Raw genomic sequence first — 24,351 nt, 5'->3', positions numbered from 1 at the left:
TACAGTCTCTGTACAGATATTGGAGCTTTATATTTTCTAGGATAGTGGTTGTCTGCTAGCGTATCTGTCATGTCATCACATCTCTAGAAGAGAAGTCTGATGGGAATATTATAAAGCATTTACCTCTTTATTTAGGTAGCTCCTTTATCTACTAGAGCGGATTTGATGTTATCTCCATAAAGTGATCATCTTCCCACACTTGCATTCTGGTGTTTTGACTTCAGTGAGAGAAAGAGGAAGAGTCCCTGTGAATGGGGCCAGGATTTATGGGGATTCAGGTGTCTGGCTTTATGGCCATCCACTGTTGGTCTTGACCTAGAGAATCAAAGATGGTGGATGGCCAACCTGGGACATTTCAGTTCGTAAGGGAGCTTGTGGGCATGGTAGTTCTGCTGAGGCTCCCCTATTGGGCCCCAGAACCCCAGCTTCCGACAGGCTCTGAAATCATCGTTACTATAAAGAGCACTTGTTTCCAATCAGGGGACCTGTTGTAGGATGTTGGCACTGCTGTTCACTAGCCTTAATCAAGTCCCTTTACCTCTTTGGACTGGTTTTTATTTTTGATCTATTAGAAGAGCATTTGGAATGTGTCAAGGGTTATAAACTCATGGGTATAAGAAACAAGTCAATAACCTAAATGGTACTAAGTCTAGGGCAACCGAGACAGATGTGAACTGTGGGGACCAAAGGGGCCGCATCCACTCTGCTCCAACTGATTGCTCCTGTACACAACACCTGTTCAGAAGTGTCTCTTCCTCCACTTTTTAACAGAAGCAGGATTTCTCGATTTTTTAGTAAGATATCCTAAATTTTATATGTTGACAGTTAATCCAACATGAAAAATATGAAAGGGTAAAACAGATGCAGCCACCTCAAAATATACTTATGTAGCCAGGCCGGCATGGCTCAGTGGTTGAATATTGACTTATGAGCCAGTTGGTCAGGTTTCGATTTCTGGTCAGGACACATGCCTGGGTTGTGGGCTCAATCTGCAGTGGGGGGCATGCCAGAGGCAACCAAATCAATGATTCTCTCTCATCATTGATGTTTCTATCACTCTCCCTTTGTCTCTGAAATCAATAAAAACATATTTTTAAAAAATGTAACTATGCAAATAGCATATGTGCATAGATGCAAACTGGATTGGCATATATGCAAATTTTAGGTAATAGGACTGTAGGCGGACGTTTGTATTTTGTTAATTGTTCATTTAAAGTGTCTCTACTTTTGCCCTGGCCAGTTTGGCTTGGTAGATTCTCTCTCATCATTGATGTTTCTATCTCTTCTCTCCCTTCCTCTTTAAAATCAGTAAAAATATTTTTTAAAAAGTGTCTCTACTTTTGTATAAAATTTTTTTAATATAATGGTAAAAGAAATAATAGAGGGCAGCTCAGGATGGTGCCAGATATGAAGAGAAAATGAGACAGATAGTGCTATTAGGAATGTTCTTGAGAAAACTTATATTTATACCCTGACTTGTGTATTTGTTTGTCACCCATTCTTAGACAATAGGTTACTAAAAGAAGGCTGTACTAGTTGCAGGCTGGGTAAACCCTGTGTGCCTAAAATTTCCCACCTAGCATTGCTCCTCCCTGTTCCCCCTGTTGTTTATAAAAATACTTCCCATGTCATGAAGAATATAAAAAGTTTCCCAACTTTGTTAGTTTGGCTTCTGGATATATCATAGGGTTTTATTTTGGTTTGAGAGGGTGGAGTAGGATGGGGAGGGCACCTTACTTATTGTCCCTACTTACATTTTTCCTTGGTGTCTATCAGTACCGTTTTTATTCTACAAACCCACATCAGCTACCCATAAAGTGGGCAGAAAACTAGAGGTTGTTATTTAGTGTGTTTACTTGAAGGCTTTCAAGATACCCCATGGGAAACTTACGCTTGTCTAAAAATATTTAGAGGAGCCCTAGCCGGTATGGCTCAGTGGATAGAGCGTCAGCCTGCAGACTGAAGGGTTCCGGTTTCGTTCTGGCCAACGGCACATGCCTGGGTTGCAGGCTCAACCTCCAGTAGGGGGTGTGCTGGAGGCAGCCTATCAATGATTCTCTCACACCATTGATGTTTCTATCTCTCTCCTTCTCCCTTCCTCTCTGAAATCAATAAAGAAATATATTTAAGCTGAAACTGGTTTGGCTCAGTGGATAGAGTGCCGGTCTGTGAACTGAAAGGTCCCAGGTTGATTCCGGTCAAGAGCATGTACATTGATTTCAGGCACATCCCTGGTGAGGGGTGTGCAGGAGGCAACTAATCGATGTTTCTCTCTCATTGACATTTCTGGCTCTCTATCCCTCTCCCTTCCTCTCTGTGAAAAATCAGTAAAATATATATTTAAAAAAAGAAAAAAGAAATATATTTAAAAAAATATTTAGAGGAGAATGTGATCATAAAGGAATTGAAAGCCTTTGTGTCAAAAACACAGAAGTCCTCAAAAATGTATCTATCCATTCTTGCATTATAGCATCTACAGGGCCCATGCTAAGCACACGATAGTGTTTGTACAAGGATCCCTTTCTTCCTCTACTCCCTGAGCTGTATGAAGGCTTTCTTAGGAATAAAGGCAACCTCTTCATTGATCTTCTTTAGTAGTAGGCAACTTGAAATGATGTCATCATGTTCTAAATCGGCCCAGTGGAATCTTTTTTATTTTTTTAATATGTTTTTATTGATTTCAGAGAGAGGAAGGGAGAGGGAGATAGAAATATCCGTGAGAGAGAAACATTGATCAGCCACCTCCAGCATGCTCCCTGACTACAAACCCAACTGCCACTTCTGGGTGTATGGCTGTGCTCAGCCAGCCAACCTAGCCACACTGGCTGGGCCAGAGAATCTTTGACACTAAGGAGATGTGGATGCAGTGGGCTGGCCATCCATGTTCTTGTTGAAAGTGGCCCACTGAGCAAAAGGCAAGATGATCCTTTGCCAGGATTTCATTGAAGGATCAGTCGACTGTCTAGCGCTTTTTTTGCATCCTGTTGCCTCACTGATTTGAGGCTTGCCAGATGCTTCTGGTTTTTTTGTTTGTTTGTTTGTTTGTTTGTTTGTTTTCGAAAATGGTTTAAAAAATACCTTAGTGATTCTGTTGTTTCAGAAACCTTACATATGGCATAAAATAGCCTAAAATATTTTTGAGAATACATTTGCTTTCTCTTTGCTCAACTTAATCATGATAGCTGAAACTCATTTAACTCTTTTGTTTTTATTTTTGTGGGCATTTTGATAGCTGACATTCTAAAGTTATATAAAAGTATGAGTAAGCAAGATATGAAGATTGAAATGCTCCTAAATTTATTTTTTTTAAAGTGAGTCTTAAAAACATAACTATGGCTACGAAAGGTCAAGCTTTCATATTACGAAGTCATATCAAGATAAAAATGATTTTTTCAAAGCTGAGAGATACCTTTGATTTATCACCATTCATCAGAGACCAAGATTTTTCACACATTGAGTCATTGCTAGAGACTTCTTCTTTTTTTTTTTTTTTTTTTTTTTTTTTTTTGGTAAACCACTTTAACCTGCTCTTGAAAACCTCTGGTTCATGAACAGAATGAGTCTGAGTCTGTCTCTGTTTAGCCTGTGAAATTTAACAAGACCGAAGCCTGGGGTTGGCAAAGCTGTGAGCCATACCACCATCTCAGGTTTTTGATGACACCACAAACCACTTGAGATTTATTATATTAACAGATGTCATCAGATATGTGTGTGCACAGGTGCAGCACGCAGCGAGCGAAAGAAGGAACACTGTGTGTGTGTGTGTGTGTGTGTGTGTGTGCGCATTTATTTTTGTACCCCTACTCTTAATGGCTAGAAAACGCCTGGCCTGGGTAGTGTGGAGTTTCAATTCTATTGCAAGGGCCTATCTGGTAATCTCTTGACGTGTTTTCTACAGATATAATTCTGTATGATAAGCAACTGTTTGGTGGGAAAGACACTGTGTTTGTTTTTACAATCAATATCTAAAGAAGAGGCATATAGCAGGACTATAGCGCAAGACTACTATAACCAAGGAGAAACAAAAATAGTCACCAGAGGCTGTTTTTTACACTGTGGTATTCCTCTTGCACAAAAGACTGTGCATCCTCCTCTCCTCAATAAAAGCTGTACGGGGACACCTCTTATCTCTTGAACTTCAACAAAATGCCAAAAGTTGGCCTTTGATAAATGTTCCAACTTAAGCCTCTCTAAATATTTTTAAATTATTAAGAAATAATTAATACTATTTCCCAGAGGCAATATGAAATAGGAATGTTTAGACAGGTTTATACATTACGTACTTTTTAAATTCTAAAAAATAGTTTTCCAATTGTTTTAAAAGATGGTATATGTTTTATTTAGTATCAAGTCTTTATTATATGCATTGACTTTGCACAAAAGCTGGAACAGTGGACTAAATATAATAATCTAATAAATTAGTGTGTACTCTAATAAAAAACAATACAAATAAAACATACTTCCTGTATTTTTGAGAAATAGAGAAATAAGATAAAATAAACACCTTTGGGGTAATGACTGAAAATTACTGGTTTAGATGGGGTAGAGGAATTACTTCAATTATGACGTAAAGCATTGCTACAATGCATGCCTTTTAGAAATAATTATATAGTGATTATTCTCAATGATAAACACATGCAGATGTTGCTAGTACATTTTTAAAAATTCTTAACTTGAGGAAAATATACAGAAACTGCATTACCAGTTAATTGGCTTTAAGAAGAACCAGAAAAATCTAAACTGTCAATGTACTTGAGGATCTTTAGTAAGTTCTAAGGAATGAATTGTGCCTGCAACTGAAAGCAAAGAATAAAAATAAAATAAAAATAAAAATAAAAATAAATAAAAAATTAGCTTTTCTACTGGAATTACTTTAGTTAGATGTGTCAGAGGGCCAAAATACCTAAGTATGTTAGTCCTTATTTTAAACAAATGAATGCTTAGTTATAATTTCTAAAAAGATTATTTTACAAAAGTATTGGACATTAATACATTCTAGGAAAGGCTTTTAACTAAGCTAATTTTAATTTTGAAAAAGCATCTACTTTAAAACACTTCCTAATTTCAACATTTTTATTTTCAGGAAAAATTTGAAAACCAGAAAATCAAGTGATGCTGTAGATTAGAAGACCATGGTCATTAGCCAATTAAAAGATTTAGGAGCAACAACCCTTTGGGGTGACCACTAATTAGTGAGACCAGTTTCTACAAGACATGATTGAAAATTATCCTCTTTATTTCATAAGCCTTGGATATCATTTAATTATGACATATGTACATATTTGAAAGAGAGATGAGAGGTTGTATTGAAATAAATATTCTTGTAAGCTTCACATGTCAAAAGAAACAAATGACAGGCAAATAAAAAAAAAGATAATCTGTGAGAGGCTGAGCATAACATGCAATGGTACATTGTATTACCAAATAATATGCTTAGCAAGGAATCCTCTGACAGGTGACACCAAATCTAGATTCATCTGTCATCCTTAGAAGCACAGAAAATCCTTTCCCTTCCCCTTTCCTATTGCTTTTCCCATTTTGTGTTTGGAATTTTTCCTAAACAAAACTGGATATCTCTGCACTCTCATTCCTCCTTTGCATGGTCTAGATGTTGGGAAGAATTGGTAACTCTGCTGTGGACTTCAGATAATTACAAGAGAGAAGACTTTCGGAGGCATACTTAAAGAAGTGTTAGAATTAGATAATACTGTCCATTTAAGCACTCTCTTCCCCAACCTAAATAATATTTTTAAGTTTTAATATTTTATTTTTGTTTTCTTAGTGCTAAAATATGATTATTTAACTATGAAAGTACTATTAGGAAATCCTGTAATGGAAACAGATCTGTTTGTTATCCACTTGAATTGATTGCCTGGGTAGATTGAATTATAGTTACACTAGCTGAGTGGTTAAAAATAACTAACTTGGAACAAGATAAATGTTAAAATTTAATTTTCCTTTGGAAGTTATAGCTGAGTGTGGAGATACATGCAAACATATATGTATACATATACATGTGTATGTGTGTACCCCCATTCTTAATCTCCATTCCCAAAACTATACTTATATATTGATATATACTTTTAGGGTTTTTTGTGTTTTGGGGTTTATTTTTTTTTTTTTTTAGGGGAAATTGGGATCTGCTAGACCTTCACTTTAATAACCTAGTTTTAAGCTTGCCATTTTCTAAGGTCAAATTGGATCAACCCCAGTTTTAGTTTTGTATTTATTATCACAGAAAATAGATATATTATTCACATACAGCAAAACGTGTATATATATGTGCAGGAGAAGAAAAACCTTTTTTTTCTTCTTGTTGTTATAAGGCCAAAAATGTCTTTTTTGTTTTAAATTATGCATTGTTGGAACTAAGACCCTGAACAATGTTGTTTAAATTCTTTTGGGCTTTACGGTAAACACGATTGGGATTAAAATACTGACATGCGCACATTCAGTAGAGTGATAAGAACAATTCATTGGGAGTTATTCCAGTCCCACTGGTAATCACATAATTGAACAGGGTTTTTAGAGGATATTTGAAGCTATTGTTTTCTGTTGTGCAATTACATAACAGGATTTCTGTAATAAAATATTTTTTTCCAAACCCCATGTGGGTTAGTACTAAGTACATGTAAGGCTCTTGTTATATATATTTTTTAACCTTTAATATTTCCATTTAAAATCAGAATTGTATCACAACGTAGTGACAACAGGCATTATTTTACCGCACTACATACAGATGCTTAAAAAATAAATCCTTTGAAAACTGAACAGAAAAGTCCATGTGTATAACTTTAAAAAAATACTCATCAAGCCTGCTTTATGTATGAGCATTATTCACTCACTATCCAATCGCGCCTAGAGTGTTTACTTCTGGGGACGCAAAGGTGGTCTGTCTCTTTGGAGCTGGTTACTTCTCCTCCTCCCTTCCTCTTAGATTACTGACGATCCCGTGACTGCACACAAATGGCAATAAGACGTGCTCTCTCTCGGGTAGTTTCGCAGACATGTGAGAAGCCCTTCCACGCGGAAAGGAAAGGCACGCGGCCTTGCAGGCGAAGTTGGCCGAGCAACGTGGCGGGAAGCGGGGCGGTCACTCCGGTCCTGCAGTCGCGATCTCCTTAGGGAAGGAATCGTGCGCGGCTGCGGGGCGCCGCTGCCCTCTCCCCTCTTTGCTGTCCCGGAGCCCCCGGACCCGCAGCACCACGGGGGGCGCCCCCGCCCTGCCCGGCGGCACTAAGACCGGCCCCGCCGCGCCGGCCGCCACACCCCCGGGCCGCTCCCCCCGCCGCCGGCGCCCTGATGCATATGCAGCGCCGCGCCGCCCCCGCTCCTCCCCTCGGTCTCCTTCCCGCCGCCAGGCGGAAGCGGAGAGCCGCGCTTCCCGCGCGGGGCGGCGGGGCGGGCGGGGCGGGCGGGGCGGCGAGCAGGAGAAAGGGAAGGCGCTGGGGCGGCGGCGCGGGCTGAGCACGGCCGGGCGCGGGCGGCGGCGGGTCGGGGCTCCCCGCGCTGCGGGCCAATCCGGAGGCGGGAGGCGAGCGCGCAGCCGGCCCCGGGGGCGCCGGTGGCCGCTGCCCTGCGCCCGGGGCGCGGGTGGAGAGGCGGCCCCGGCCCCTGGGAGCGGCCTTCTCAACACAACAATAAGCCCCGCGGCACGCGCGCGCGCACACACACTCACACACACACACACACACACACACACACACGAGCGCGCGCGCGCGCGCGCACACACACTCACATGCACACACACGCATGCACACACATGCACACACATATGCACACGCACAAGCACACACACATTCTGGACGGCTTTCAGGTCCACCAGGAGAAACACAGTCTGCAGCCAAGGAGAGGAAAGCAAACTGGATATCCAGATGGAGGGACTTGCCTGCGTGTTAAGATTTGACTTTTACCGCCTTTTCTTCTGGGGTCAAGAATTGTGGCACTGCAGAACCAGTCATTAAAGCAAACAGACAAAAAAAGACTACTCCTGGATTGCCTTTTTGTTGTTGTTGTTTTTAACTACACACAAAAAAGCGACACCAAAAACAACCCTTGGGAAAATCCACAAAACCGTACCTGAGACACATGAAGTCAGCGGCCAGGGCTCTGTCACAGACTCAAGATCTGTTTAATGCAATACAGTGCGATGGTATGTGACTCTGAAATGATGGGGTTTGTTTACTTGTCTTGTCCATCCCCTGGCAGCCTCTTCCATCTCAGACACAGATTATTATTTTTTCCTGTTTATGTTTTGTACATGGTTTTACCTAAATGTTAATTCTGCTTTCCAGGCTGAGCCATAGTACTGGATTTTCAAACCTAATGCAAATAGGTAAAGTTTTTTAGCTTTGGCTATTTTAGTATCTGTATCATCATTTTATGGAGGGAATCAATCGATACTCTTATGAGTCCAAACTGAAATGTAGCATTTTTCCTGTTTTCAACTTCCTACTTTCCCCTCCCCCAATTTTGGAAAAAGTTACTGTACAGATGATACTGTATTTATACCTTGTAGCCCATTCTCTCTTTTTGCACAGCCTTCTTTTCTTCATTTTAAGATGAATATGCACAGTTTTATTTGTATATTTTCATTTAAATGTGCATTTTTAAGTGAGGGGAAAGTACTATTTAGCTCTGATTGGTGCGATAGAGTTTTTAAAAATCCATATTCATTGCAAAGCAGGATTGAATTGTTATCCCTCTTCCTCCCTTCCCCCTCCCCACTTAGAAAAACAAAAGATTATGATAGATTTCTTCCTGCTCCTAGTAACCCCCCCCCCCCTGCCCTGCTGTTTTTGCCCTAGGATTTCATCCCCCACCCCCTGCTAAGTCTTAGGTCTGTGTGTGTGTGTGTGTGTGTGTGTGTGTGTGTGTGTCTCCCTTGTCCTCTCTTCGGCAGTAAGTCTGGACACATTTTAATGCACAATATCCCATCCATTAAGTTGTGGTTGAATGCAGAGTGTGTGAGGACTTGGCAGCTTTTGGGTTGAAGGGGGTGGGGAAGCCAGTTTCGACTTTGACACAAGATGCCGAAGTGGCGTGATTGGAATTATTATGAGGTCTGTGAACATGGCCATTTTCTCCTGGGTTAGAAGAGCTGCCATTGAACTTGAGATAGGACAGACTAGATCTCCAAGTCCCGTTCCCCCCCCCCCCCCCTCAATACAGTAGCTGGCAGGGAAAGGGCGCCAAAATACACAAGATTAACTCTAACTTTCTCTGAACGGATCCTGCGGCACCCTACTTTGTAATTTTAACTTTCCAGCAGGCAGGAAAAAGTTAACTTTGGAACCCAGACGCAAACAGACATTTAAATCAGCCCTAAAGTAGCATAAATCCCAGAAAGTCATACATGCATGCTCATGTGGTTAGAAAAGAATGCATGTGTAAATAAGCAGGGCGCATGTGTGTATCTGACTGGAGAGCTGAAGATTTAATCAAAATCAGAGTAAGTGTGACTTTGGAGCACATTTGCCGTAGGGGTGGGGTGGGGGGGGAGCCCTGTGAGAGGCAGCAGCTGACCTTTAAGCAGCCTAAAGAGAAACTGCAAAGAGTTGTGAAACACAAAACGTTGTGGTTTCCAGTTTTACATTTGAGGTTTGATGTTTTCATTTAATGGCATGAGAGATGGAGAAAGCTCAGGCGCTGAAAAGTCCCTATTAAATCATATGTGGGCAAAGGTCAAGCACTCCAACTCACTGATACAATATACTGCAGATTCCTACTTAACTGATGGGGAGCACAGGAAAAGTGCTTGGGCAATAAAAGTATTTAGAAGGGTAATTATCCTTCGTGGTTGGGACTGCATTCTTGTGCACTGGGAAAAGGTTTTTACTGGCTCCGATGAATTTAAAAAAAGCTAAGTATTGTTGAAAGCTGTTTTAATAGGAAATTGATTAGCTATGTGTTTCGTACAATAAATGGTGACAGTTTCATTGTTTGATGTCCAAAAATAAATTTCTTTTTATTCTTTAGCAAACATAGGCATCCATGTCATTTTAACATGGTCAGATGGAGCAGCAGCATAATTATGAGCGAATGTGATGTCACAAACATCTGTAACTTCGCTTTTGGAGTTTGTGACATCACACAGTTGGACAATTTTATTGCTCTGATATTTATTAACTTGTGTTACAATCTTTCAGACTCATTTCAGGGATACCGTTCTCTCTAAAAAAATGTGTATGGGCTCATTTTTTTTTGTCTTTTCTCTTTGTAATTATGCAAGTGTTTACTAAATTTTAATTTGAAAGTTAAAATGCACAATTATGTTGTTATTCATTGTTTTGATTTTCAAGTAGAATGGCAATTTTGAAGGGAAGAATTAGAGAAAGGGATGCAGAAAGTTTGAGTTGATTTGCAGTGAACTTTCTATACCTAATACAGAATATGGCTGCTTGGCCATCTTGGTTAAAACATTCTGAACATCTCTTTAAAGCTGACCTGTTTTCATGTCACAGAGGCATGAGTATCTGGGTAGCTAAAGTCAATTTACACGCGAAATAAAATGACAGTAAGTTTTACTTTACCGTTCAGCTCTTTTGAAAAAGGACAATAACTACAGTGCAGTATCAGCAGAGCAGAGGTTGTTGTGTGAGAGAGCGTGTAACTTTTGAACTATTGTGAGTGAAACAAGGCCCTTATTACCGTAGTTTTCAAAGTCTAAAATAAATCATGCAAAAGTTATAGGGCCACTGACTGCTGACTTTGTAACCCTGGGAGCAGATGCCTTCAGCAGTTGGGAATCTCTGCTGATGAGCTGGCCTCGTCTCTGTGGAAAAGTGGAAACTGTCTAACCTTCATGGAGGAATAGGGCCCAGTCGGTGCTCAGATTCAGTCTTAGCTTGTATGTATGCCTGAAATGTAGGCACACTTGGTGGGACACTTTTTTTTTTTTTTAAAAACAACAACAACTGAGTACAGGCATTTCAGCAATGACATTATTAACAGCGTCATTTTTTCTCATTTAGTTTTGTTCTCAGGGGACACCAAACAGCCCCCAGAGGAGGGAAAAAGAAGTCTATGGCTATTTATGCATTTCAGTGAAAGGCAAGGCCCTGGCGGTGGGGTGGGGCTGAGGTGGGGAGGTAACTGGTTGTGAATTTTCCAGCAGGGAAAAATTGCTATCCTAATTTGATAGTAGCAGTTTAAAGGCTGAAGGAGCTGGGCATGCTTTTGCAATTCCCATCAAGTAAAGGCAATGTCAGTACTTGTTGGTTGTTTATATATGTGTTTTTTGAGAGGATTTTTGGTGTTCCTGCTTGTGGGTATAAAATTGTGTTTTCCAAGCTACACATGCTTTTTTTGTGTGTGGTTCATTTGGAAGAAGGAGAGGTTCCTGGGCATGGTGTAGTGGGTACTTGCAGTTTTGCAGGCCTATTTCCTGGGGTCAGGAGGTCATCTGTCTCTTTTGTATTTAGTTTTAAAATATTGATATTGGCAATGAAGCCAGGGTGTGTGGAATTGTTGAGCCTCCCCTCAAATCACAGGCAAGAGCTAAAAAAAAAAAAAAAAAAAAAAAGTCATCCGGTGTACTGAAGATGACAGCTTTGTTAAGCTCTAAGAAACTTTTCCCTAAACTGCCTAGGATTTGCAACCTGTCTCTGAGTTTCCTTAGAAAGGAGAAGGTTAACAGAAAATCAATATTAGGAGATACTTGAGATGTCAAGTCCCTCTCTGGAGGTCAGCGTAAGGCTCCAGTGGGGTAAACATTGCTCCATTTTTTGCAATTATACTGAGTTTTGAAAAACCCAGTCACCTGCAGCCCAGGCATTCCTTCTCCAAATCAATAAACTACCTGTCAGAAAAGAAACTTTTTTTCCCCCATATAAGGTTGCAGGTAATAGATGATCCACGGAGGAAATCTTTAGGAATTCTGAAATATCAGATTTTCCTGTTGCTGCAGGAACCTTTCACTTTCTAGCTCTTCAAGCCAGCAGCATATGAGGTGAACGGAACTGGCCTGTCTCTAAGCCCTTTCAGTGTGGGGGAGAGAGAAGAAAGAACTTAGGAGAGGTAAGTACCAAAGCCTCAGAAGGAGCTGACCCATTTTTACAGTATCAGAAGCTTTTCGGAGATACTTTACAACCACTCCTAACACCAGGGCACAGACATATTGGGGGGGGGGGGGGGGAAGAAAAGTAGATAACATGTAAATACTTTCTCACTTCCTCTTCTCTCCTCTTCTGGGGATTTAAAGGATTGGTATTTCTCAAACCAAAGATAGTGGAGGACAAGTGTTGTGCTGAGAGAAGCCAGATGTCCCCCACAGGCAAACACACCAGTCCCCTCTTTTCCAAAGGGCTCTCTTAGAGTTCATCCTGGGAAGGCCTGCAGTGACCTTGGCATTGGCTGGCCCAGAAGCAGTGTTTTTGGCGGATGTCAGCCATCCTGCCTATGAGAGGACAGTCAAAGCCATATACATGTGAGCACCCAACCCCGTGAGCCCTTCCAGGATGTCTCTTTTTGCCTATTCTTCCTCTTCCCTCCTGGCTTTTCCTCACATCAAAATCACTCCTTCCTCATTTCCTCTTTCTTGGAAACAAATCAAAACCCAACTCAAGCATCCCCTGTGCCCATCAAAACTGTATCTACCCATAAGTGCCCTACAGACATGGAAGCACCTGGGAGAGATTGGATCCCCTAAGGGATAGGCCTGGGAGGCCCCAGGCTGTCTTCTCTGGGGGCTTACCTGTGTCTGTGGCTGCTCCTTTTACCCCTCGTGTGTGGCTGCAGCTTTTGTGGGCTCTCTTCTGGGTAACCGTTGTCCATTTTCCCCTTTTTAAGCCTGTGAGAAACTTTTGGATGCAACCTAGTTTTGGTGACAAAAGGAAATGGTTTCTGTTGGTGAGGGAAACTCATCAGGAGGAGGGGCAGCGATGTCTGCAGACACTTGCCCAGGGCTCAGCACTGGGCCTCTTTTGCCAGGGGACAGCGGCTGGCTGGATCTCTGGCTGAAAGGAGTGCTCTCTGGGTGCCAGGATTTCACTGGGGGTGTGGGTGAGGAGGGAGGGAAGGAGGGAGGAAAAGACACACACACACACACACACACACACACACACACACACACACACACGGCACTTGATTTTTTTTTTAAAGAGACCCCGAAAAATAATGGCTTTTGTAAGAGTCCAGGCATTCAAAGAGGTGTGTTCAAGGACATGAGTGCATTTATGCCACGGGGAATGTCTTTTATGGTAAATTAACTCCGGTTAAATTGAATATCTGTTCAAAGGGAAACTCTAGTAGTTAAAGCTGGTATTATCAGGAGAGCTTCCCTGCCCGCTCCACCCCCACAGCCCCTCCCGCCCCGCCGGTGAGAAAGGGATGGAGTGTAATGTGCTCATGGACAATACAAAGTGATGCTTGGGGGATTTTTTTTTATTTAAAAAAAAACATTTAAAACGAGATTGCCTAACATTTCCGAGAGATAAATGAGTATTTATTTGGATTAACCCCCGCGGTCACCTCGTCCCTTTGATCTGCAAAGACTGTCAACTTTACCCTGACTTTTCAAAAAAGAAGAAGAAGAAGAAGAAGAAGAAGAAGAAGAAGAAGAAGAAGAAGAAGAAGAAGAAGAGGCCCACACAAAGGAAATGAACGTCCTTTAGAAAGCTGACTTGGAGGATTTGCCTCGGGGAGGGAGCAGGAGGGCTGTGCCCTAAAGGGTTAACTCGGGGTTAGTTCTCGAAATTTCCCCGACTTTACCTGCCTTCCCAGATCCGCCGCCCCCTCTCCCCGGCCTCCTCCCCGCTCCCCCCCCCCCCAGCCCTTTCTTCTCTGGCTCCGGGTTTACGGGGGCTGCAGCTGGTAGACTTGGCAGGCTCGCCTCATTAGGAGCGCCCTTTGAAAACGGACTGTGTTTGAGCATTTCCCTAATGAGGACAGGACGGGGTTAAAAAGTGACCATTTCATGGTTGACTTGAACCTGCCTACTTTTTCTTGATGTGTCCTGGTGAAATGCTTGATGTGGATAACTCCCACTTGGGGAAGGAAAAGTCACTGGTTCCTGCAGGTCCGCGCAGGGGAGAGGAGGGGGTGGATTGGGGGTGGGGACGGAGAGGACCCTGGGCAGAAGCGGGTGAGACCGGGCGAGGAGAAAGTTGAGGAAAAAAAAAAAAAAAAACAAAACCAAAAAAACACACACACACAAAAAAACAATCCAGAGGGAGGGAGAAGAGGGTAAGAGAAACAGGGGATCCGGGGAGAGAGCCTAGAAGCACCCCCAAAGGCACAGTTGGAAGTAGGGGGTCTCTCCCTCCTGGGGTTGGGGTAGGGGAGCCCCATTCGGCGGCAGCCTGGAGCGAGGTAGCCGCGGAGTTCTCCGCGCTCACTTTTCCTCTCCATTGTCTGGACAGACAGCCTTGGCTTCCACCTCTTTTTGCGGAAATTTGGGGGGAATTTGGGGGCCGGTGTGCGTGCGTCTGCGAGCGTGCCAGGGTGTGTGTGTGTGCCGCGGGGAGAAAGGGTGCAAAAGCAAAAACCTGCGCCCTCCAAAGACCCAAAATCAAGTTCATTCACTCGGGGGCAGCCGCCGCCGGCTGCCCGGTGGGGGCGGGGCCCGGGCGCCGGAGCCGGGCGGGCGAGGCCGCCTCTGCGGGGCAGCAGCGGCTCCCGCAGCCCGCGCCGCCCGCCCCGCAGCCCGAGCGCGCCGGGCCCCGCCCAGCCCGCGCCCGGCGGGAGGGAGCCGCTCTCCGCCGGCGCCCCGGGCCCTGGAGGGGGGATTGGGAGGGAGCCAGCGGAGCTGCAGGAGAAAGGGAGCCGAGCGGCCGCGGGATGGGGAGGAGGGGGAGGAGAAGGGGGAGGTGGAGGGAGCAGGCATTGGCGGCGGCTCGGTCCAGTCCTCCCTCTCCGAGCTGGGCCACGTGCGCGGGGGCATCCCGGGGAGGGCGCAGCTTCTCCCCAGCAGCCCTGGGGCTCGGGCCCCCGAGGGGAGACCCCGGCGGACCCCGCCTCTTTGCGCGCCGGCGGCGCCCCAACTACTTAGCCCAAGTTCGCTCGGTCCCCGCCTCCCCCTCCTCCCCCTCCTCCTCCCTCCGCCGGCGGGGGAGCCGGACCGCGCCCGCCCGCCCGCCGGGGTGTGAGAGCCGGCGCCCCAGCCCGAGCCCCCGGGCGGCGGGGTGTGAGGGAATTTTCCATTCGTTCCCTTCCCCTTCCCGGGCCCAGGCCGGCGCAGGGCTTCTCCCACTTCATGTCCCCGCCGCTTAAAGAGTCCGCAACCAGCACCGCAATCTCTCCTCCAGGGAGGCGGTCGCGTGGTGTGTGTGTGTGTGTGTGTGTGTGTGTGTGTGTGTGTGTGTGGTTGTGGGGAGGGTGCGGGACTTACCAAAAGGGCGGAAAGATCTATTTTGGAAAAACAACAACACAATAAAAAACACAAACACAACCGCCCCCCCCCCCCCAATAACTATGCTTTTTGTTGCACTGCTATGAAACCTTTAAAAATGAGAGAGAGAGAGAGAGAGAGAGAGAGAGAGAGAGAGAGAGAGAGAGAGAAAGAGAAATAGAAGAGAGAGAGAGAAAAGAGAAGGGAGGGAGGAAGGGAGGGAGGGAGGGAGGGAGGAGGAGGAGGAGGAGGAAAGTGGGGGGCGGGGGTGCGGAGAGGCTGGTGCAGAAGGAATGCGCGCTTGCAGAAGGAGGAGGAGGAGTAAAGCGATGATTGTGTAATTAAATAATAAAACAATCCTTAAGTCTGATTTGGAGAGAGCTCGCGAGCGGGGTCCAGAGGGTGGAACCGGTGAATTTTTCAACTTCCAAGTTTTGCAAGGAGAGAAAGCGAGAGAGAGGGGAGGAGAAGGAGGGGGCGGGGGGAGAGATAGAGCCCAGTGCAGAAGAGAGAGGAGTTTGGAGCCGCGAGCTGAGCGGGAGAGCGGGATTTATCGTTGGGGATTTTTTCGGGAGCTCGCTCCGATCCCCTTGGGCTCCGGGCGGCAGCGGCGGCGGCAGCCTCCTCCCGCGGCGGGTCAGGCGCGGGGCGCGGTGGGCGGCCGGGCGGCGCGATCGGCGGCGGCTGCAGCCGGGGACCGTGCTCAGGAGCCTCTTCCTCCACCCGGGAGACCTGTGCTCCCGTCCCCTCCCTCACCCCGGCCTCTCCCTTCTCCCCCCTCCACCCCCCCACCCACCCCGCCCTCACCGGCCTCTCCCGCGCGGCCCCGCCACCCGCGCGCACTCGCCGCGCTCCCTCTCCGCACACACATGGTCTGCGGCTCGCGGCGGCGGCAAAGTTTCGCCCGAGATCACCGCCACCCGGGGACCCTGCGGCGGCAGCGCTCCTCCGGGCTGTAACCTTGAACTTTCCCAGCGCGGTGACACATTCTCTGCGCTCGCTCTTGCTCCCGCCCTCTTTCCTGCGCCCCCCACCCCGCCTTTTTTTAAAAAAAGCACTTCACCAACCACTACCCCAATCCGACCCGCACCGCCGATCCTCCGCGCACCTCCCAGCTCCCAACAACAACAACAACAACAACAATAACTGCAACTGCAACACAGAAAGCAAATCCCCAAACCCGGGCGGAAAGCGACCCACACCGGCGGCGGCGGCGGAGGCGGCGGCGGCTCCGGAGAGAGCAGGGCCGGCGGGCGCGCTCGGACTGCGAGGTCTCCAAGTGCAGATTGGATTTCACGCCGGGAAATCCAGCGCGCCGCCAGTGAACTTGAATCTTGTGGCTGTTGAAGGAGGACCTGGGTTGGTCGTGAAGTTGCGGTGATCCAGCGGATTTGATCCAGCTGATTTGATCGCGCACCGAGGGACTCCGAGGACTGGAACATGAATAGATGAAATTCTGGCTTCTCGAAGATTTTTCTTGGGCATCTCCTGGAAAGCGCGTGTGTTTGTTTTATTTTTTTAAGGCGAAGTCATGATGTATTCTCCCATCTGTCTCACTCAGGTACGCGTCTTTGATCGCTCTTTTGGGGGTTCTCTCTAGCCCGAAATTGCCTTTTGTTTTTGTTGTGGGGCTCTCCTCTGCAGACAGTTCGAGGCTTTTTTAGTTAAGTATTTTTTTTTTTTAATAGTGAACCTCCGCTACCCCCATCCCTCGAAAAAGTGGCCGGGAGTTGCGATGGGATGGGACCGGGCGGCGTGGGAGCCGGCGCGGCCTCTCTCCAGCCCGCGGCTCCGCACGCTCAGCCCGGCGCTGCGGGCACGGGGAGCAGCGGGCGCCCGCGGGCTGCCAGGGCGAGGCCGCCGCCGGGGTGGGCAGGGCCCGGGCCCACAGGAGAGAGAGCCGGTCCCCGCGCGGGCCCCTGGGTGCGGGCTGCGGAGCGGAGCCTCTGCTCGAGGTGCCCGCCGCCCCTCTGGTTCTGGCTCTTGCGCACTGAGGCAAGCTCGGCTTCAGAGGGGCATTTGGGGGGAGTCAGCCCTGACCAACTACTCTTGAACTTGGACGAGGGAACTTTAGCGGGAGTCCTCGTGGGCGCCTTTGGACTTGGCTGCAGGCTGTGGCCCGGCGACCGACGAAAGCCAGGCGGAGGAGGTTGTGGTCCGGGGGATCCATTCCTTTGCTTAATTTGGGGATCTCACACTCTGGTCCCTTCTTGATCTGCACTTTGCGGTTCACAGGGACCACACCACAGAGGTAGTCTCTACCTGAACACCAGTTAGCTGGTCCTGGTGAAGAGGAAGGACTTAGAGAACACGTTCTTCTTTTTTGTGTGTGTGTGTGTGTGTGGAGACCTGTTCATTTGACGATCTTCATTTGGCGTAGCTCCTAAGGCAGAATGTAATGGTGGAAAAAGTAAAGTAATTAAAAAAAATCCCAAGGCTTTAGGAACAATGTTATGGAATAAAACCCTGGCTTTATACTTTTGGAAAGGACAGGGTTTGTATAATTTTAAAGCAGACGGTCAGTTGAGGAAAAGTGACCAGACTGAGCCTACGTACCTGGGAGGTGGTTTTTCATCGCTGCCCCAACTAACTAACCAACTGAGGAACTAACTAAGTATCTTAGCCCAGAGTTGTTATTTGAGGCAGCATTTTAACCCTCTGGAGGTGTGGGACAGTTTACTTTAGCCTTTAGGAGGATGTAGCATGATGGGTCATTTCTTTGACATTGGCATAAAGACTAGACAGTTAAACAAGTGTCACCTCCTCTCAGGTGTGTTGCAATTTAAAAATATTCCAATATCATGATGGTGCATTTTTATAAGCGACAAATGGTTAAGATTTCAATTGTATGACAATTAGAAGCCATTGTGATTCAAAAGAACTGAGGCATTCATAAATTGTGAATGAAGATGAAAACAATGATAAGGCTTATTCAGTGATTGGATACAGTCCTGTAGCTTTTTGGCTGACACATTTTTTATTGTTTATATTTTGTTTGGCATCTGACTATGATTAACTTAGATATGGCTATTTCAGCAAGTAAACGTGCACTTTAATTTAACAAAACTGGAAAAAATGAGTTGCTGAGCTATTTGTCCTTTAAAAGCTAAGAATAATGACCAGTAAATACGATGATTGAACTGTTTCAGGTAAAACGAATTTCCTTTAGTTGTAAAAGTGGTGTTTCATATCACCCATCATCATTTTTTCTCTTTCTAGTAAACTATGTCCATTTGATATTAATTTTACATTATTGAAGCAATATTCAAATGCAACAAATTGAGATAAGCTTTACACTTGCAAAGTACTGACTCCCTTATTCTCACCTGTACAGGATTGCTTTTCTATTTTAATTTATGTTTCCAGAATTGGCTTTTTAGAAACATTGCTAGTGATTCACATACATTGCATTTTTTTTTGTTTCCTCTAAACATGTATTAAAAACTCACTAATTTGTGCAAGTTAAAAATAAAATTGCAGCATCTAGACATATGGACTGTTCGAAGCATATACCGCATCATCATTCAGCTATCACATTAGTAGTCAAGAAAACATACTTACCAACACTAATTCATGGTGACTAATATTACCTACTGTTTAATAATGTAAATCTATGTTGATGTATTAAAACTATTTTGGGATTTAAAGTCTATGCAAGAGAAGGAATTTTAGCTTTAGAATTCTCACTTAGCTAATACTTCCTATGTGGCTTTATAGGTAATGTAAGGTGTTGCAAAAGTGAGGGCACCTTAATTATGTTGATTTAACATCAGATCAATAATTTCGTTTTGTACTGGAAGAGTCTTGCAACTGTAGCAAAACACTTCTTTTGGATTTTAAAATACAAAATAGAGAAATATTCTTAATTGGTTGAAAACTTTATAAAGTTTCAATTGTTAAAATGTCGAGATTTTTAGAAAGATTTTTAATTCAAAAAGAGCTACAGTTAAAGTTGATATGTGGCAGAATGTTATGCAAAAGTACCAGTGAATCAATATAAATCAGTATTTATAAATCAGTATTTATACATCACTGTGAATCAGATATAAAAGGACAATTAGAAACCATTATATACAAGTTAGTATTTGTTTTTTCTAAAATTACTGTAAAATCCTTAATAATATAACTTTCATTGGCATGTTTGAATTGATGTTTTTTCATTGTCTTTCAAGTTCTTTAGTTACATTTTTAAATGGTTTATTGTTAAATAGCAATACTCCAAGAACATCTAGTATTTATTCATTACCAACTATATTGGTCTCATGTTCCATTCTTTCTGTGGAAACCATTGTGGCTGTGAAGAAAAATCAATGTTTTTAGTGGAATTAGGGCTGTTTGCTTTTATATTTCAAACTTGTAACTTGTTATTTATTTTATCAATGTAGTTAAACTAAAAGAAGTTTTCAAAGAGCATTACTGAATCTCAGTTGTAGTTTAATAAAAATTCTGAAAGAGCAAGGTGATAATATAGAGCCGTTAGGTCTTAGATCACTTTGATGCCTTGCTTTAAAAAATAATTTTCATAGTTGTTTAAAGTGTTATTGTGATAATCTATTAATTAGGACATTTGAATACCTAAATCACTTCTTTTTAATGAAGACAGTTGCTGTGCTTCATATTTATGCCACCCAAAATTATGAAAAGTATGTTGCAACTTAGTATTATAAAACAACCATATTTAGAAGATGACATTTTAGGCACATTAATACAGAAATATAATGTGACATTGCAAACCTCTACTTAGCATCATTTTTTGTGGACATATTTTATCAGTAAGTACTTCACTTGAATGGAATCCTCATAATATATTAGGGCAACTTTGTGGACTGCGAAAGTTTGCTACTTTTATTTAACAATAGTAAAAAAAATGTTTTAAAACATGACTTGGTGACAAACTCAAGGCAACTTCATAAAACATTGTTTTTGTGTGCACTTACTGAGACATTCCAAATTCAACCCTCAACTTGCAGTGTGATTGTTTAAAACAATTTATTAAAATTTTGAGATGCGTTCCATGCTAGATGATTTGAAATGCAAACAAATATAATAAAAAATACGTTTGATGTCTTCATAAGAAAAAGGAAATGTCACTGAACATAGTCCTTAAGGATGCAGGTACTTAAGAGTTCCCGCATTGCTTACTATCTGTTAAAATAAGCCTGCATTTTCAAAAGCCTGGCAAGGGTAAAAGGAGTGACACAAAGCTGCCCTCCATGTACTCTCTGCATTCTCAAGTTTTTCCTTTATGAGTGTTCGGATGTACGTTGCTTCGTCGTATCAATAAATCATAGTTTAAAAGTTAGGTTCTGTATAGGAAGTGAATTCCCAGAGCATGTTTGAGTCCATGTTTCCTTGAGCAAGGGTTTCCTTCTGCATGTGTTCCGAAGGGGGATCAACAAACTTTTTGTAGCTGCAGTGAAAGCCGAAAGCATGGCATCAGAAAGTGTAGGGAGATAGGGAGGGAGGTCTTATCATGGGCTGTGGTGGCTGCGAGCAGGGCTGCCTTCCCACACAAAGAACAGATTGTGGTTTAACTCTTTCCATGGCCTAGTTTAATGTGCTCGCATAGTGACTGAATTGTTCAAATCTCTGCTGGAAACTACTGATCGGTTTAATGATTTCCTCCATGGCATTTGGTTATGCCTCATGCTGTGATATAATCATCTGTATTCTGCGGTGTTATAACGTTTTGATTTATACGTATCCTGTCGTAGGAGCGTTTTTATGGCAATATGTTAAAACACTTGATGACCGCATTCTTGATTGGATGGGACACGCACCCCTTCCTTTTCGGAACCGCAGACGGCTAACACGCCGCAGTCTTTAGCATTGAAACTTTGCGTCTCATCATAAAAAAAAAAAAAATGGATTCCTAACTACATGGTGTTTGGGGGACACCTTCTTTGTTAGGGTGCCATTAGTTGTACTTTTTATCGTCTTGACCTAATGGAATTCATCAGTCTGCTGGTGAAACAGAATTTATTCCACAGAGTCCGGGGTGACCGTCCCTAGTGCATACATCCTAACTGGGGAGATGACCAGGTAGAGAAAGTTATTTCCTGGCCGGCTGGAGTGACAATACAGTTAACGTGACCAGAACAGTGGCTGCGGTGGGAGTTCTTACTTGCTTTGCATCTTAGCCTATTGCACGCGTGCAGTTTGCATGCACACGAGTTTCAGGGCTTTTTCCGAGCTCACGAGACAGGTTTTACCGTCGTCGGCAGGAAATAAGGAAACACGGATTGCTTTGGAAAGCAACCTGAAATATTTGTAGGTAGAGATTATCTGCCACGCCTTGTGCTTCCCTTCCTTGAAAAAGGCTTAGATGGAAGCAGGCAGGAAAAAAAAAATGTGCAGGAGCCTAAGGTAAAAAACAAAACAAAACACACACACACCACTTAATGCAGAGGATAGGCTACTTACACGCTCTGTACTCGCACAGACTCACAAGCACATGCTAGGGGCACCCACAGTCCTGCCCGAGAGCCCATGAGCGTAGCCAGTGAATCATATTGATTCCACAAAAGCAGCGAGTGACCAGCCATGCAATCCCGGTGTCACCCTGCCACGACATGCAGAGACACAAAGAATGTAAAGTTGGTGCCAAGTTGCCATTTTTCATTGTTCACCTCGGACTGATTTTTTTTTTTTTTAAAGGCGCTTAGAATAATTGCTGTAACTCATGTGATCAGTTAACAAACTAACTGGGGCCGTGGGGCTTCGGATTCCATAGAGAAAGCTGCCGGGAGAACATGCGTGCCGTTTGCGTTCTCAACTTTACAAACTTTTCTTTAAAAAAAAAAAAAAATGCAAGAGGGTGTCTGCGTGTCTGTGAGAGAGCAGGGGAGTGTGTGTGTGTGTGTGTGTGTGTGTGTGTGTGTGTGTGTGTGGTGAGGGCTCCTGGTGATGGAGGGCGTGAATGCATTTTGCTCAAAGTATGGAAACCTCTGTTTGGGACACGGATGCCCGGGCTGGCGTCCTTTGCCCACTTTCCCTCACTGTATACCGGTTTCTCTAGTTACTGCTCTTGGAATGGTGCTGTTTCAGTGTTGGAATGTTGGACGTTTGATAAGAAAATGGATCAAGTTTAATGGCGCATGCTCTTTGTGCCACCAGCAGCCTCTTGCTGAGAGCATGCTCCAAACGCGGGAACTATGTGGCATTGCACTGAGCATCTATATGCTTTGTGTTTCTGTGCCACAGAGGGGAGAAATGAACTGTGGCACGGCTCCTGCCTTCTGAACAGCTCTGCTCCAATTTTTTAAAAAAGAAAAGGCACCTCACTGTGTTCTTTGTAAAATGGTACTGCGTCATGTGTTAGTTGGTCAAGCCAATATTTAAATATTGAATCGTGTGCCAAGCACCTTGGTTGCTTACGTTCGAAAGAATGCAGGCTGCCTGGTGGGAACGAGGGGGATGGGGCCAGAGTGGAAATACAAACGTAAACCTTATTTTATTTTTTTTGGGAGGGAGCATCCACCTGTGCATTTTGGTGGAAAAGGGGGCAGCTTGGCATGGCTTGATTTTCTAATTGTTCTACTGTTTTGGTCATTTTCAATAAGGAAAGAATACTATTATTATTATTATTATTATTTTAAATGCATAACTTTTTGTGCTGAGTGGGGAACGCATCCTGGTCTTATTTTATTTCACTTTGTTATTTTATTTCATGTGAGCCTTTTAAAGCTAACCTGACCGTGTCTATTTTCTTTCTTTTTTTTGTCGCCTCCCGCAGGATGAATTTCACCCGTTCATCGAGGCCCTCCTTCCACACGTCCGTGCAATCGCCTATACGTGGTTCAACCTGCAGGCTCGGAAACGCAAGTACTTTAAAAAGCACGAGAAGCGGATGTCCAAGGACGAAGAGAGAGCCGTCAAAGATGAGCTCCTCAGCGAAAAGCCCGAGATCAAGCAGAAGTGGGCATCCAGGCTCCTGGCCAAACTGCGCAAAGATATTCGCCAGGAGTACCGGGAGGACTTTGTGCTCACCGTGACTGGCAAGAAGCACCCGTGCTGTGTCTTATCCAACCCCGACCAGAAGGGTAAGATTAGGAGGATCGACTGCCTGCGGCAGGCAGACAAAGTCTGGCGTCTGGATCTAGTCATGGTGATCCTGTTCAAAGGCATCCCTTTGGAAAGTACCGATGGAGAGCGGCTCATGAAATCCCCTCATTGCACAAACCCAGCACTTTGTGTCCAGCCACATCATATCACAGTGTCAGTTAAGGAGCTTGATTTGTTTTTGGCATACTACGTGCAGGAGCAAGGTAGGAACCGATTGTTCTTTTCTTCTCGCACCGCACACATGCAAACATTGCCCACGCGTCCCGAGTCCGGGATGTCTGGGCTCGGGGTTAACGGTCCTGGAGGCCCCTTAGGTCTCCCTCCTCGCCCCCTCTGGGTGCTCTGGGTGGAGTGGCATGCATGCTCAGGTGTCCGCTGCCGTGTGCAAGCCCTTGGAAATAGACACGGCGCGTTCCTACCTGGGTAGGCGTGGGCATTTAAAGAGAGACCGCAAAGAGATTCGTTTGCAAATGTCTTTGAAAGCATCTATCTTTTTCAAAGACACAGAATAGTGTGGAAAAAAAAAAATGGTTTATGACAACTTAACCGTTTTGGTCTCAGGCTACCTTCCTTGCACCATCTTTTCTCCATGTGAAAAAATGTAACGTTATTTATGAATAGTCGAACCGCGCTTTAATAGTCTTAGTACTAGCCTCATAACTAATGCGGGAGGTGAACCTGGTTCATGATTCTAGTGCTATTGCACTGAAAATAGAATTAACGCTTCTTACTACGAAATGCTCAGATAGCCAATGCCAGAGAGTATGTTTTACGCAGACCTAGACTTACTTAATTTAAGTGTTTCTATTAATACCTGCTTTTGATTGTATGATATTCTCGGTGGACTAAGTAGACGGTTGTTGCTTAAATAATTTGTTATCGTATTTTTCCAGGGTGACTTTGGAACACTTCAAACTGTTAGTTTACTTAAATGTAAATTCATAAAACTTGCAGGGGAG

The 24,351-nt window shown here is 44.4% G+C and overlaps 1 protein-coding gene and 1 long non-coding RNA gene across 17 annotated transcripts in view; one reads left to right on the top strand and one right to left on the bottom strand.

The window, feature by feature from the left end:
• Positions 1-10,911: 10,911 nt before the first annotated feature.
• On the bottom strand, positions 10,912-13,027 carry LOC118716580. Its single transcript, XR_004987202.2, has 2 exons — positions 12,695-13,027; positions 10,912-11,499 (listed from the first exon to the last, which is right to left on the bottom strand). It is a non-coding gene; the product is annotated as an uncharacterized LOC118716580 (long non-coding RNA).
• Positions 13,028-16,220: 3,193 nt separating this feature from the next.
• NFIB (nuclear factor I B) overlaps positions 16,221-24,351 on the top strand; it is a 221,980-nt gene continuing 213,849 nt past the window's right edge. For 3 of the 16 annotated variants that reach the window (XM_036434082.2, XM_036434080.2, XM_036434089.2), the window contains exons 1-2: positions 16,228-16,889; positions 23,064-23,595. In XM_036434082.2, coding sequence (XP_036289975.1) covers positions 16,860-16,889; positions 23,064-23,595 — 562 coding nt within the window. In that variant the 5' untranslated portion in view covers positions 16,228-16,859. Of the gene's footprint in view, positions 16,890-23,063; positions 23,596-24,351 lie in introns of all 16 variants that reach the window. The other 13 variants (XM_036434077.2, XM_036434079.2, XM_036434078.2 and 10 more) reach the window with 10 other exon arrangements.

This window comes from Pipistrellus kuhlii, unplaced genomic scaffold (assembly GCF_014108245.1).
Source record: "Pipistrellus kuhlii isolate mPipKuh1 unplaced genomic scaffold, mPipKuh1.p scaffold_m20_p_12, whole genome shotgun sequence".
NCBI lineage: Eukaryota > Metazoa > Chordata > Mammalia > Chiroptera > Vespertilionidae > Pipistrellus > Pipistrellus kuhlii.
Note: the sequence above shows the minus strand (reverse complement) of the source record. Positions and strands in the feature narration are given on the sequence as shown.